This window comes from Daphnia magna, linkage group LG2 (assembly GCF_020631705.1).
Source record: "Daphnia magna isolate NIES linkage group LG2, ASM2063170v1.1, whole genome shotgun sequence".
NCBI classification, from domain to species: domain Eukaryota; kingdom Metazoa; phylum Arthropoda; class Branchiopoda; order Diplostraca; family Daphniidae; genus Daphnia; species Daphnia magna.
The window spans coordinates 1,984,465-1,997,861 of NC_059183.1; the positions used below are offsets into that span (position 1 = coordinate 1,984,465).

Genomic DNA, 13,397 nt, shown 5'->3' on the forward strand with positions numbered 1-13,397 from the left:
TGACAGACCACCCTTCATGGAGTAGCCGAATAACTTCACACCAAAAAAACAAAGCCAAATTCCCCCACGCAATCTCCTACGCTTTCTTGACCGTTTTACCCGCTTGCCAGGTTTTAGCTCTGCGTCACAAGAGAGGAAGGAGGAGAAAGGAGGGGGTAGAAAAAAATAAAATAATTAATGTTAATATAAAAATAAAAAATAAATAAATAAAAAAATAAATAAATAAAAAAATAAAAAAAATGTGGTCTGACAACTTTTCCAGCAGACCCGCACCACGTGTTTTTCTAATGGCGACCGATCCACTAGCCGCCAAAAAACCATCAAATCTCCCGTTATGGTACACTAGCACAATTTACAGGACACAGTTTACACATATGTGATTAATTTTGATAAATTTATAACAGAAAAAAAAAACAAAAAAACAAAAAAAAAACAAAAAAAAACAAAAAAAACGAATAAATAAATAAATAAATAAATAAATTTGGGTAAGCGTTCAAGAGTAGTTAAACACTTTTGAGAGTGTTAAACTGTTCTATGACTCTTATCCCTCTTCTGACACCAAATGTTACGGTTTAACAAGAAACTGAACTAAAGAATTGAGACGTACGCTACTTAAGGAACTATTCAACAATGTATTTACCGCGAGGGGCAGCCAGACAGACCACCGTCAGAGCTCCCTCTTGAATCAAAGCCAAAGAACAACTGCCACACACCCTCGCCGTTTGTCTTCGGCCGAGAGTGGGTGCAAAAAAAGGGTGAGGGAAAAAAGGGGGGTCGCCCCATCTGGCGATACAATAATCAAGCATAAACGGCCTAGGCCTTCTAGCGGTTAGGCCGAGATGGCGGGCCCGCAACAATACTAATATATTTTATGTCATAAAACACAGGAAAAAAGGTTGTCTTATACGGGGCTTGAACCGCCGCAATCCGTGCATGAAGCTAATGCTATACCATCAATCCATTATAACTTAAATATTATTCTTTCGGATATCTATATATCGTGTTATTTCATGAAGGCAAACTTAAAAAAAAAAAAAAATATATTTTTCCATTTCCCAAGCATGCCGCGCAATTCTATATATTCGTACCAGATATCAGTTATAAAATTTAAAATAACACGATATATAGATATCCGAAAGAGTAATATTTAACTTATAATGGCTTGATGGTAAAGCATTGCCCGGATTGAGGCGGTTCAAGCCCCGTATAAGACAACTTTTTTTCCTGTGTTTTATGACATAAAATATATTAGTATCGATCACTAATAATATTTTTACAATAACATATGATTATGCGTTTTTATTTGAATGTTTTCATACGTGCTTGTTTGGTGTAATCATTACAATGACGGGTGAAAGAGTTTGACATCGTGATTGTTAGATAATTCTATAAATTTTCTTCTTCGCCTGGGGGGAAGGGTTCGGGTGTCTAAGAAAAATACAACACACACTTTTTTCCAGACATTTATTCCTATCGCCAGAAGCATTACAGAGAGGTGTCTACACTTAAACTACCCAGCCTCCGCTTATGGTGGTTTTCCGCCAAATCCACCCTTCCTCTATTGAAAAAAAGTATACAGTTAATATTACCTACCCATAGATGGCTTTAAAAAAAAAATCGGTGTTCACCTTTTTGTGGATCATACTGTACAAGGTTTATCGGCATTGATGAGGAAAATGGATTTGATAATAAGAAACCAGGAAATCATCAAAGCTACGCAGCGGGAACATGGGCAACTGCTCGATATTGTACTTAAAAATTCGTCACCTCCCGAGCCTGAAATAAAAGACGCGCTGCGCCAGTTCGGGTTCAAATTAAAAACATTCTCTGACATGACAAAGCTAGAAAGCATTTTAGAAAATGATGTGGAACGTAGGACACTTGTAAGTTTTTTTAAATTTTAACTTCCTGAAACACGTAAAATTATTCATTTTTTGTAAGATATCGTATTTCAGCGGAATTGGAGGTAGCCAATCGAATGTCGTTGGCAGAATCCTCAGTCGTGCGATGACAAACGAGCTGGCTAGCCAATACTGCTACAAAAGACAAAACGAAGAAAAGCGTGCATTCCAAAATTTGGCCCTATGTTCCGCTGTTATCGGTAATATCTAAACAATAAGTAATGTTAAGAAATAATAATTAAACTTTTTTTGTATTTACCTTCCCCAGAATCCGTTCGCTGCCAAAAAAAATTATCCCTAACGGAAGACGCAATTGAATCTAAAATTAAAAACTGGTTGCGACATGCGCGGGCTAGAAAAGATGGCAGCAGCAATGAAGATGAATAATTTTATTACATGTTTTTTGTGATAAAAAATGTGTCATACACAAGACAATAAAATACGAAACAATAATCTAACTTTCCCAATTATTTTGCTGCAATAATAATTATGCTAATATTTAAGATAAAAGGGAAATATTACATAGTGAAAAGACGTCTTTTTAACAGCTTTACCACGTCCTTTTCATAGGTTTTTAACAGCTTATTAGCTGTTAAAAAGACGTCTTTTTAACAGCTTTACAACGTAGTTTTTACAGCTTTTTAACAGCTTATAAGCAGTTAAAAAGACGTCCTATTTATAGCAAAAATTCGTCCATGCCAGACCAGCAGAATCCGTTTTTAAGAGCAGTTTTTGCCGGTCATCAGCACCTGAGAAATACGTCTAAAAGTCATAGTTTCAGGATTTTGGGACGAATTAAATACATCCAAGTGGTTTAGCAACCATGTATTAAAAACGTCTTTAAGACATCAGTGTGCTATGTGGGATAGAAACAATGAGGACAGTTAAACAATAAATTCATGTTTTTTTGTCTACCTGATCTAGTTCTGTGAAGTATTCGCCGGACTCCTTCGAACACTGGGCAAGTTCATCGAGCCCCCTGTAGTACATTTGATTTGGAGTCTGGTTACCGCAAGTTCTAATCCGATGGCAATTCCAGCTTTTTCGAAACAAGTTTAATTCTTGTTGGATCAGGTGAGTAAAGCAGTGATGCAGACAGTAGATATCGATGGGAGACTCTGGATCTAAAATATGCGATGACTCCATTTCCCTGCAATGAAATGGCAGTTATTAGTACCTACAATAATTGAAAACAATATAGCAAAAGAACAACTTACATGAAAATATTTTAAAATAGTGTAACACATCCATTACCAACATCAACCCAAAAACGTTCAATCCGTTGATTATGAACAGATCTCCCCACGATTAGCGATCGTCTGTTGGTCCCACGCACAGTTAACATATATCTCCCAACGAGAATGTTTTCTCCACCTTTGTCTGTCCTGTATGTAAAGTTATGTTATAAGTTTTATTTTATTTACTACGTGAAATTTGTGTCGTTACCTTACTCGTGATGGAACTCCATAAATGGATACTCCTTGAAGAGAACTGTTAAGAACAGTAACAGCTTTGTTGTTGTTAGAAACTGTTAAGTACAGTCCCATTCTTGAAAATCCATCTATTCCTCCGTGGATAGCAAATCCCCAGTTTTTGAGCTTAAAGTGTCCATCTAAGTGCACAAGGGACAGAGGAGCTCGAACACTGTACTTTCTTCTAATTATTTTTCTTCCTTTACGAATGTTTTTCAAATTCTTAACAATTCTTACTGCCTCCACTATTTTCCACCTCTGCACACAAACACCTCTTTCTTGAAATCTACTTTAAATGCTTGTTGTTCCCAAATTAGGACGATCTTGCAAGTAATGATGAACAATTTCAACAATACCCATATAGCACATTTCTGCCGTCGGATGTCCGAATAATGGCCGAACATCCGTTAGATATCTATGTACTCAATGGGTAGTTCCAGGGATGTCCGTCGGCTAGTCACCTTGGAAGTGCAATGGATGTGCGAAAATTATATTCTACGGACCTCCTTCCAACAGCCAAAAAGATTTTCAATTGTTTCATTTAAGGATCGGCCTCGAGCCAATCGGGGCGCTTTTTTGCAAATCGGGTTTCTCATTTCGGGCCATCGAGGCGTGGCTCAGGGTGGAAAATTCTTCTTCCCGAATTCAATTGGGGTTTGCAATCAATTGGATTGCAATCAATCGATTCATCAATGCAAAAAACATTATCGATTGACCCGATCTATCCGATAACAACCCCGATAATAGCTCGTTCTACCCGCTTGCCCCGATTTTTACTCTGAAACCGAAAGAACGGCATTTTTTTTTATTGCTTCGGGGCAACGGGTTAACCTCAAATTTTTCCCCGCACCGGCTCGGTTGAAAAAGTGGCACCTCATTTTAACCCCGAATGCACTTTATCGGTGCGGGGCGGTTAACTCGATTAGAACTAATTGGGGCCGATCACTAAGTTTCATTATTAATTGTCAAAATTTCTTGAGAGGGGGAAAACTTAACCGTGTTCAAATTTTTCCCTTGAACGTATTTTTATTTGAAGTCCAGCATTTAAAATGAGAAATTTAAAAAATAAAGGAGTAATTATCTATTTGCCGGATGGTTTATTTTAAAATTTATTACAAAAAATGAATAAAATATATGAAAGTCGTGAGTTTGTTTGCACAAGCTTTCCGTTTAGCTTACGGGAACCAAGCCATTGAAAATTAACTCACAGAAAATAAATATTATTCGGCATCTAATAATATTAAAAGCAAGTATACTTATGATAGGATTATAATTTCAAATGATAAAAAACTACTTTAAACTTAATAAATCATGCTGAAGTTTAAAATTCAAAAAATATTTAGCATAAATTGTTTAATTTCAATTCATACACCTCTGGTTTAACCTAAGTTTGACATCATCTTGACTTCTTAAAAATCCTGTATGTGATTTGTTATCGAAAAAGCTCAAGTGTTTTACAACAATTCGATTGTATTGTTCGAAAATGATACATAATATATCTGTAGATTGGCACCGTGGAATAATATTCGACTGTGATACGGGAGACCCGAGTTCGAATCCTGGTAAAGCCTAATGCTTTTTCAAGAATAGATGTCCAATATATGTCATATTTATAGCCAAATGAAAGCCCGTTCGGATATCCTTAGAATGTCTGACGGCGCTGTTGAGGGCGGTCAAAACCAAAAAAAAATACATCCATAGGACATCCAAATAGGATATCGGGCTGTCCGGAGGATATCAAAAAGATGTACTCAACATCCGACCCCGACATCTGTCGGACATCTGACGGACTGCCTTGTGTTATGTGGGAACCTCCTCTACATTTATATCTGAATATTTGTCCCTAATCCTGATCCCCCTTTCAGCAAGGCATCTATATAGGTTTCTCTGACCTATACCTGTTATTGACGATACCCTACTGACAGCATATCCCAGGCCTTGGAAAAATTTAACGAATTAGAATATTACAATTAATTACAATAAACAAGTACACAATTGTTCACTACCTCCAATGCATGGTTTGTCCAACAAGGATTTTTTTAAAACATCAAAAATGGGATTAACATTTAATGCATTATGACATGGCGGATGGAATAACTAAGTAACAAAAACTTGTTAGAAGAATGATGAATTTTCCAATTTAAAACGTTAGGTATACCTGACACTGTTCGTATTCATCAGTGTTAAACTGGAACATATTTTCTACAAATGAAAGTTTCGACCTTGAAATTACATTTCAATTTAAGTTAAACAAAACAACTAGATTCACTGTTAAACTACAATTGGTAAATTACCGTCAAGAATATGTATATGTGCACAGCACAGCCTTTACGTCTCATTCCGTAGTCCTGCAGAGAACATTTGCAGCTCTGTAGTCTGTAACACTGGTCTGTCTACAAGACAACAAAAGGGGGGTTAAAGTTGTGACCACTAGATGGACGGAGCATAAAAAATAAAAAAGGGAACAAAAAAAAATTTTTTTTTGTGGTAAAACGGATTGCCATATGATCTGCGTTCATGTGGAAAAAGATCTGATTTCCGCTCAATCTTTTTCAAGATCACAGATCATAATTTTGCCATCTAACGGTAAGAACTGTAACTCTCGGCCTATTCAATTTCCATTCAGCAATCAATAACTGTGCAGACGACGGTAACAAAAATAACAGAATGTTGACAACTTTATGTGTTTTACCGTGTCATGCTGATTCCAGAAATGTTCATAGATGTCACTTTGGATTCCAGATATTGATCAAGTTCGGTGTTCGGAGATCAAAAATTTTTTGCTCCGGGAACAGATTGAAATCATTTTTCAAAAATTTGAGCCTAGATAAAAAATTTGAGTGAAATTTTGTTCCCACTAAAAAATTGAGCTAGCTCGGGGCAACACTGCCCCCAGACTATCCATATCTTGAAAATGTGTCTATTCCATGTTTATATTTTTACGGATAACGTAGAGTTATTAATAAATATTATCCTTGAGGGTATATATGTATATATACCGAAGGACTATAACAATTTTAGGGTGTGGGGTATAGGGGGTAGGGTAGTAGTAGTAGATCTCAGAAGGTTTAATGTCCATTATGTATTTTCATATACGTTTCTTCCCTGAATGACCAATCGTCCCCAAATTTTGTACAAAATTCTGTCAAAATTTGATACGTGGTATAGTGGCTTTTTCATTTGATTCTATTACAGTTAAAAAAAATTAATTTGCGTAATTGTTACCTAGCTGGTTGCCGAATCCTAGACAGTGAATTCGCTTTTGTTTGCGTAACCTTAAAACTGTCAATGCATTGCAGTCAGTGCAGAAGGCTTTATAACAGTCACTAAACAGCAAGTGTTTTCTTTAACAAAATGTTTTAAACAGTAGATTTTTATATATTTTTTTATATTGCAGTAGTAAACATGCTGCCAGAACGGAGACTATGGAGAAGAAAGTTACACAGCGGCGACAAGATAACTAATTTTTGATGCTATATTCATATGTATGTGAGTGATAGCTTAGCGGTAAGGTGTTGGGCTCATAACACCAAGATCAGTGGATCAATACTCTTTGAAACACAAAATTTATTTAGTTTTTTGCTTTTTATGCGTATATTTTGTTAAATTTTTAAGTCGCTTAGTATGTCTTAAACTTAAACTATTCTAAGTAATATTTATATGGTTACATTCCCTGAAATTGCTTTTACAAGACAATTCAATTTGTTGTCTATTTTTGAGGAAAAGTCTTCATCTAATTCACGATTGCATTCTCATTTTTTTTACATAAGTCCCCGTGTTGCTAATTCCGGACAGTATACTGCTGTAGATGATGTAAAATTACACTGCTATTCATACTAGTCGCATTATGTCAATAACAGCGTAGTGGTAAGGTGTTGCGCTGGCACAATTAAATTTAATTGTTCAATGCTCATGCGGAAATAAAACATTTTTTCTTCAAATTTCATTGCTTTTCTAATTTTTGGAAAAATTTTTTAAGTCGCTTTATAGGTCTTAAACTTACATTATCCTAGCCAATATTGATATGGTTAGATTCCAAGAAGTGTATTTTATAAAACTATTGCATCGGTAGTACATTTGTTGTAAAACATTCATCAAATTCGTTATTGCATTTTCATTTTTTTACTTAAGCTCCCGTGTTGCTAATTCCGGACAGTAGACTACAGCAGATGAACACTATAAATTGATTGAAATTTAGAAACCTTGGATCCAAAATATGTTTATCTTTGGCCCACGTTACATGTCTATAGACAATTTTTTTCAAAAAAATTGCCCGAAGGACATTACCGAAGGAATCTTGTACGTAGTATATAGGATATATACGATGTCAATATATACGATAAATAGGATGTAAATATATAGGATATATATAATATATAGGACGTTATATTGTCACACCGGTTGTATTTGAACAAGCACAAATGAATACAACAAGTGATAACTTAAATCTAAACAATGGTTTTACTCAAACAAAAAGGGGATAACCATTACCAAAAGTTGGAGAACGTCCGAAGACCTCTAGGGAAACCAGGGAACTCCTGTAACGGAGCCCAACTCCGGGAGCTCATCCGATGGAGACGCATCTAACTCAGATTCGGGGCAGCATTTTATACCGTCGCGCGAATTACTCCCCTTCCGGACTGCGTATCTGCGTATCTTTCTTAGAGCCGACTTCTCCCGATGATTTCTTCACCATGATCGCAGCGTTGTCCAAGGAGCGGATGACTCATCTCTGCGAAGAGATAACCAATTTTCCTTTTCACCCGCGACAATATATAGGAATGATACGTCTTATATGTCAGTTCCGTAAAATTCGAAACTTTGTACGCGTTTTACGGACACTCCCGCTCATTTGCACACCCAAAACCCTGTATTTAAAATGATCAGCGTAAAAAGATCTACAACCCTGCATTAATCGTTTTTCGATTAGAATACACTTGTCTTGCTAGGTAAGTGCCACGTATTCTGTTCACGGATTAAACGTGAAGTTTGTGTTGGATTGATGGTGAAGTATTGAATTGTTAAAAGACCTGAAAAGAATCCCTTCTTTGAAAGGCCTTATCCTTTAATCAACTCTACCCAGAAGTGGTAAATTTAAGCAATTTCATGCAAAGTACAATGCTGCACTCCCTTTAAGCACAATTTTCCAAACCCAGGATAACTAACGAATAGAGCAGTAAAACATCCAGGGTTGCGCATTCTCCACAAATGCAAAAATCTCATTTGTTTCCAAGTTGGTCTGCTGTGGCTGCAGCGTCTTATGGAGAACCAACTCCTTCACATTAAAAAATAAGTTTTAGCAACTTTAATTTAGATTTCTCCTTTTTTATTTGTTACAGTGGGTATGTTCTTCATTTCTTCATTTCCTAATTTTTGAATGGCTGTATTTTGCTCGTGACTCGTTCCTTTGTAGTAGACGAATTTTTTACAGAAAACGAAATTTTTTAGCTAGAAGAGACGAGCCACTTACAAACAATAATTAAATAAAAATCAACTAGATAGAATTGGGGCTTAAAAATAAAAAAACCTGGAAATGAAGGAACCAAACCGAAATGAAAATTTGTAATATAATGAAGATTTCTCGGTCCCATTATTTATATTCTGAGTCAAAGCCGCTAATGATAAGAGAAGATACACGTATAAGTAACTTAAGGCACGGAGATGGAAGAAGAGCTGTATTTAAAGGCACTAACAGTAAAAAATCATGAATCTCAAGGAATCCCAAGCCATTGTTTTGCCCAACTGCCAAAATAAAGTTACAGGAAGAAACCATAAAAAACAACGATGATGTGGAAACAAACGCATTAGCCTTGTAAGTACCCCCTAACACATGCATCTTACCTCGCAGTGCGGTTAAAGACTTTACGCTAAAGACATAGATTACCAAGATATTAACGTCAATTCTCATGACGGCGAGATAAACAGAATTGTCATGTGACGGAACAAAACATTCCCTCGTTTTTTGTGGGCAAATAAATTGACAAAAATGACGAGACCTCCAATATACGAGATGGAAATTCAATATAAATGAAGCAAAATGTATTTTTCATAACCTGTTTTTAAATTTTGGGTTGAGCTACAAAAAAACTAAATGTGCCTATTGAAGAGTGGTTCAATAAATTTAGCGGTAAGAATGCAGCTGTTGCCATTTTCAAAATCTATTGAGAGGTAAGAGCAGGGCGTAACGCGCAACAAACCTAGAGATCGGCATCGCTTAAATCGGGCTTTCATCGATTTGGTGCAGCGATTTTTTTTTTCGGTGCAGTATTTTCAATTCTCGGTGCCATCATTGATTGCACTTCAAAATTAATCCCCAATTCAACTTGGTCTCCGTCAGCTAGGCCAACCCTTTGGCTCTCTAAATGAGCCATACGGATGGCCTAAGACTACCCTTTTTAAATGCCTGATTTTACATGAGATCACAGGATACCACCTTCTTTTGTTTCAAGCAGACGATCAACTGATTGATAATTGTTTTGTTTTTTCTTTAATGTTGATTTCTAAACGTTGTTTAAATTTGAATTTTGTTTTTACGTAAGTTTTATTTGTGTTTGTGATATTTTGTTGCTTATTATCTCTGCTATCTAACGACTCCAATTTTATAATATTTTACATATTATTTAGGCAGGAAAAATTATTTTGAAAGAAGGCGTAGTACCATAAGAAAACGCGTGAAAATTTGGTGTTGCGATATTTTTGAATTGATATGCCCACGGGCGTCCGTTAGTCCGAAAATTTTTAAATTTTCATTTACTAGCTCTAAAAATAAATTTCACATGTCATACATACAGTTTTTGAACATATTTTTCAAAACTGCGCAAGATACCCACCGCCATAAGAAACCGCTAAAATGGTTCGAAAATGCACGGTGGTCCGAAAATTGTGCCATCTACTGTATATATACGAAATTTAATTTTTCTTCACTCTTTCCATATGGCAGATTCTTGTTTTTGCTTATTTGGGACAAAATACAAATACCATACAGCCTCAATACTTAAAAAGATACGTAGCTTTTATACACCACATCAAATAATAATCTAGAATTGCTTTTTTTCAATACGTAGTGATTGAATAGTAAGAAAGTAGTGAAGAAATCCTAGTAGTGCCGTTAGGATGAATAAATATCCTTTAAAAGACGTCAGTGTGGTTTGTGGGATGTCATTCTTTCCAAATTGGACCCGTCTCGTCAGCTTTAATTGAAATTCTTTATTTGCTGGTATAGACAAAACCCGATTGCTTATTAACTTTACCAGACTCGAGAAGCTCTGAAGACCTCTAGGGAACCTAGGGAACTCCTCTGACAGAGTTAAGCTTACTCCAAAAACTCACCCAATAAACGCGACAGCGTTTTATAACGTTGCTAGGCAACACCGGTCACATACCGGTCGTAGCAGACGAAATGTTGTGTTGCCTTAAAAACGCAAGTTCTAATGGAAAAATAACCGGTCCTAGCAGACGGAATGTTCTATCGACTGCTGCGTTGCACGATCTGGAAAGTTTAGCAAAAAATAAAGGGAAATTAAGCATAAATAAAAATTAGCAAAACACAAGCAACAAATAAACAAACGTTTTCCATGTCCCTAGAAACTCGAAGCAAGGAACACAAAGATTATCTAGCATTATTCACTGACGGATTAACTTGCAAAACTTCAATAAAGATCACCTACGCAGTGTACAAACCTGAAACACACAAAAAAAAACATGGCTATTAACAGTTTGCTAATAGCTCCAACGAAGAACTAGCTGCTATCACATGGGCACTGATACTCACATATAACTAAGATTGTAATTAAATCGCAATCTTAATAGACTCTATGTCAAACATCAAGGCAATAGTCCAGTTTAAATGGAAGTCAAGCACTTATATCTCTGAAGTAATCAAACAAATGAGCAGCTTCAGATCAGCAGGAACAAAAATAAATTTATACTGGTAAAAAAACCACACAAAAAAAAATGAAATCACAAACCAATTAGCCAATTCCAAAAGAAATGAAGATTACGGCAAGACGTTGACATACACATGCAGCCCAGAAGAAATCCTTATGAACTAAGAACAACCACAACAACAGAATTTTTTTAAAAATAAGATTGACTCCACTAATCAAGCAACAACGATGAGGAAACATATAGGGATATGCAGCTATCTAACAGCTGAAACGAACAGGAACCAAACAGTCTACACCAAAGGGTAAGTCGCGGACACAGTTAAGACAAAGTTAAGGCTGAAAAGCAAACACAACAAACTCAAGGACTGAATCAGCAAATGGAACATGGATACCCAGCCGAAAAGCCCACACGGGTACCCAGAAAAAGAAAACACAGAACACGTCCTACTCCATTGTCCAATTACTCCTCAGCGAAGGGAGAAATGAAGGCCAGGACGAAGGGATTGAAAACACTAAAAACATTTTAAAAATCCCAATTTAATATATGTTATTTACAGCAACAGTTTATACAGTATATTAGTCAGTAATATTTTTTTGTTTTACTCAATATTTTGGAAGGGATGTAAAAAAAGTTTTTGGTGATTAAATTTTGTTAAAAAAACGCCTCACTATTCAATTTTTTCGATAAGGGATGAACGGATTCAATTGCAAACAATAATGAGTATTGTTTACCCATTTATCTTAAATTGTCCAAAAAATTTTATTTAAAAAATGAATCTGATTTGCTTAAATATGTATTTCCCTAAAAGTACTTATTTGGGGTTGTGGTGTGGGGTTCTTTGGGACGAGAAAGGAAGTGGATGCAATTGTCATGCAGAATTAGCAACCAATTATTGGAATTATTTATTTGCAAGTTAAGGCTGAAAAGCAAACACAACAAACTCAAGGACTGAATCAGCAAATGGAACATGAGGAAAACTTCGGTTGTAAAGAACACGGCAATTTTTTTTTCTACAGACAGAGTTAGCAATTATTATTAGAGTTATTTATTTAAATCTGCAATTATATCGAACAGGGTGAAACATGTTTGTTTCAGGCAGACATTGTACAAATTTTTTCATTAAATTTCCCATCCTATCTAGTATGATCAAACATAAATTTGTTCAATAGTCTGTCTTGCACAAAGAAGGAAGAAGGAAAAGAAGGGAAAAAAACAAAACAAAAGAACTTCCTTTGTCGGTTGCTTCCGCAGTTGTTTACCTTTATACTTTTCATTCGCAGTTGAATACCTTTATACGTTTTACCAAGGCAAGTTCATCCGAACACATTTCCTAGCGTTGGCATTCATTGTAAAATGTCCACCCGCAATGGAATCACAAAAGTAGTGGCATGTTCAAATTAGGGGCAAGATTGTGAAGAACACAACAACCTCCGGTTATCTTAAACATCGAATAATACGATTGTTTGTTGTAAGGAAGACTGGGGTCATTCTAATCTGAGGATGTAAGACGTGAAATATTTTTTTTTACATTGCAAAGCTTCGTTCAATGACGTAACGCGTGATTTTGTGAGCTGCGTTAAATACAATCTTTATAAAATATTAGCATTTATAGCTAAGTCAAGTTAAGAAAAAACGATGCTATTAGATTAAACCTTGTAGTTCTCTACTTGGTCGGTGTAGGGGACAAACAAAAAAGGTGTGTTGGCATGACCATTATCACCTAAAAGAAACTCCAATCAAAATTGACCAGCTTCAAATTTCTTTCAAACACAATTTAGAGACGATAATAACTGTATCGGAAAACGTTCCCGACGACAGTCTGAAAAGTCCCGGTGGCATAAAATTTTAGAGATATTAGAACCATTTCGAGTGGAAGAAGATTACGCTTTGCTTTAGTTTTCCTTTTAGGTAAAAGATATGCAGTCAACTCTACCGACGTAAAGAGAATGTTTTTTACATTTGAAATAAAAAACGTTTAAGATAAAAACTGTGAGGTTTTCAGTAGAAGGTCGGTCGAATCGAAAAGTCATAATCAATTGTTCTTCAGAGAAATATGTGAGAACATCCTTTCTGGTTCGGTAAAAAGAAACAAGGCGTCTTCTTCTTAGATTACTGCATTCGATTCGTTACTCACTGT

At 35.8% G+C, this 13,397-nt stretch overlaps 1 protein-coding gene and 1 long non-coding RNA gene across 2 annotated transcripts; one reads left to right on the forward strand and one right to left on the reverse strand.

The window, feature by feature from the left end:
- Positions 1-1,416: 1,416 nt before the first annotated feature.
- Positions 1,417-2,333, forward strand: LOC123469809. Its single transcript, XM_045169140.1, has 3 exons — positions 1,417-1,883; positions 1,942-2,101; positions 2,170-2,333. Exons 1-3 carry the CDS (start codon positions 1,668-1,670, stop codon positions 2,286-2,288), a joined length of 495 nt encoding a protein of 164 aa, XP_045025075.1. The 5' UTR covers positions 1,417-1,667; the 3' UTR covers positions 2,289-2,333.
- Positions 2,334-5,114: 2,781 nt separating this feature from the next.
- Positions 5,115-5,592, reverse strand: LOC116917746. The gene is made up of 3 exons (XR_004391252.2): positions 5,532-5,592; positions 5,380-5,470; positions 5,115-5,310 (listed from the first exon to the last, which is right to left on the reverse strand). It is a non-coding gene; the product is annotated as an uncharacterized LOC116917746 (long non-coding RNA).
- Positions 5,593-13,397: the final 7,805 nt, after the last annotated feature.

Bases quoted from the DNA above. Each gene is read 5' to 3' on its own strand.
- LOC123469809 (XM_045169140.1), top strand. From the start codon at position 1,668: ATGAGGAAAATGGATTTGATAATAAGAAACCAGGAAATCATCAAAGCT. The intron at 1,884-1,941 runs GTAAGTTTTTTT...ATTTTTTGTAAG, and splicing joins ATGTGGAACGTAGGACACTT to ATATCGTATTTCAGCGGAAT. The intron at 2,102-2,169 runs GTAATATCTAAA...TACCTTCCCCAG, and splicing joins CCTATGTTCCGCTGTTATCG to AATCCGTTCGCTGCCAAAAA.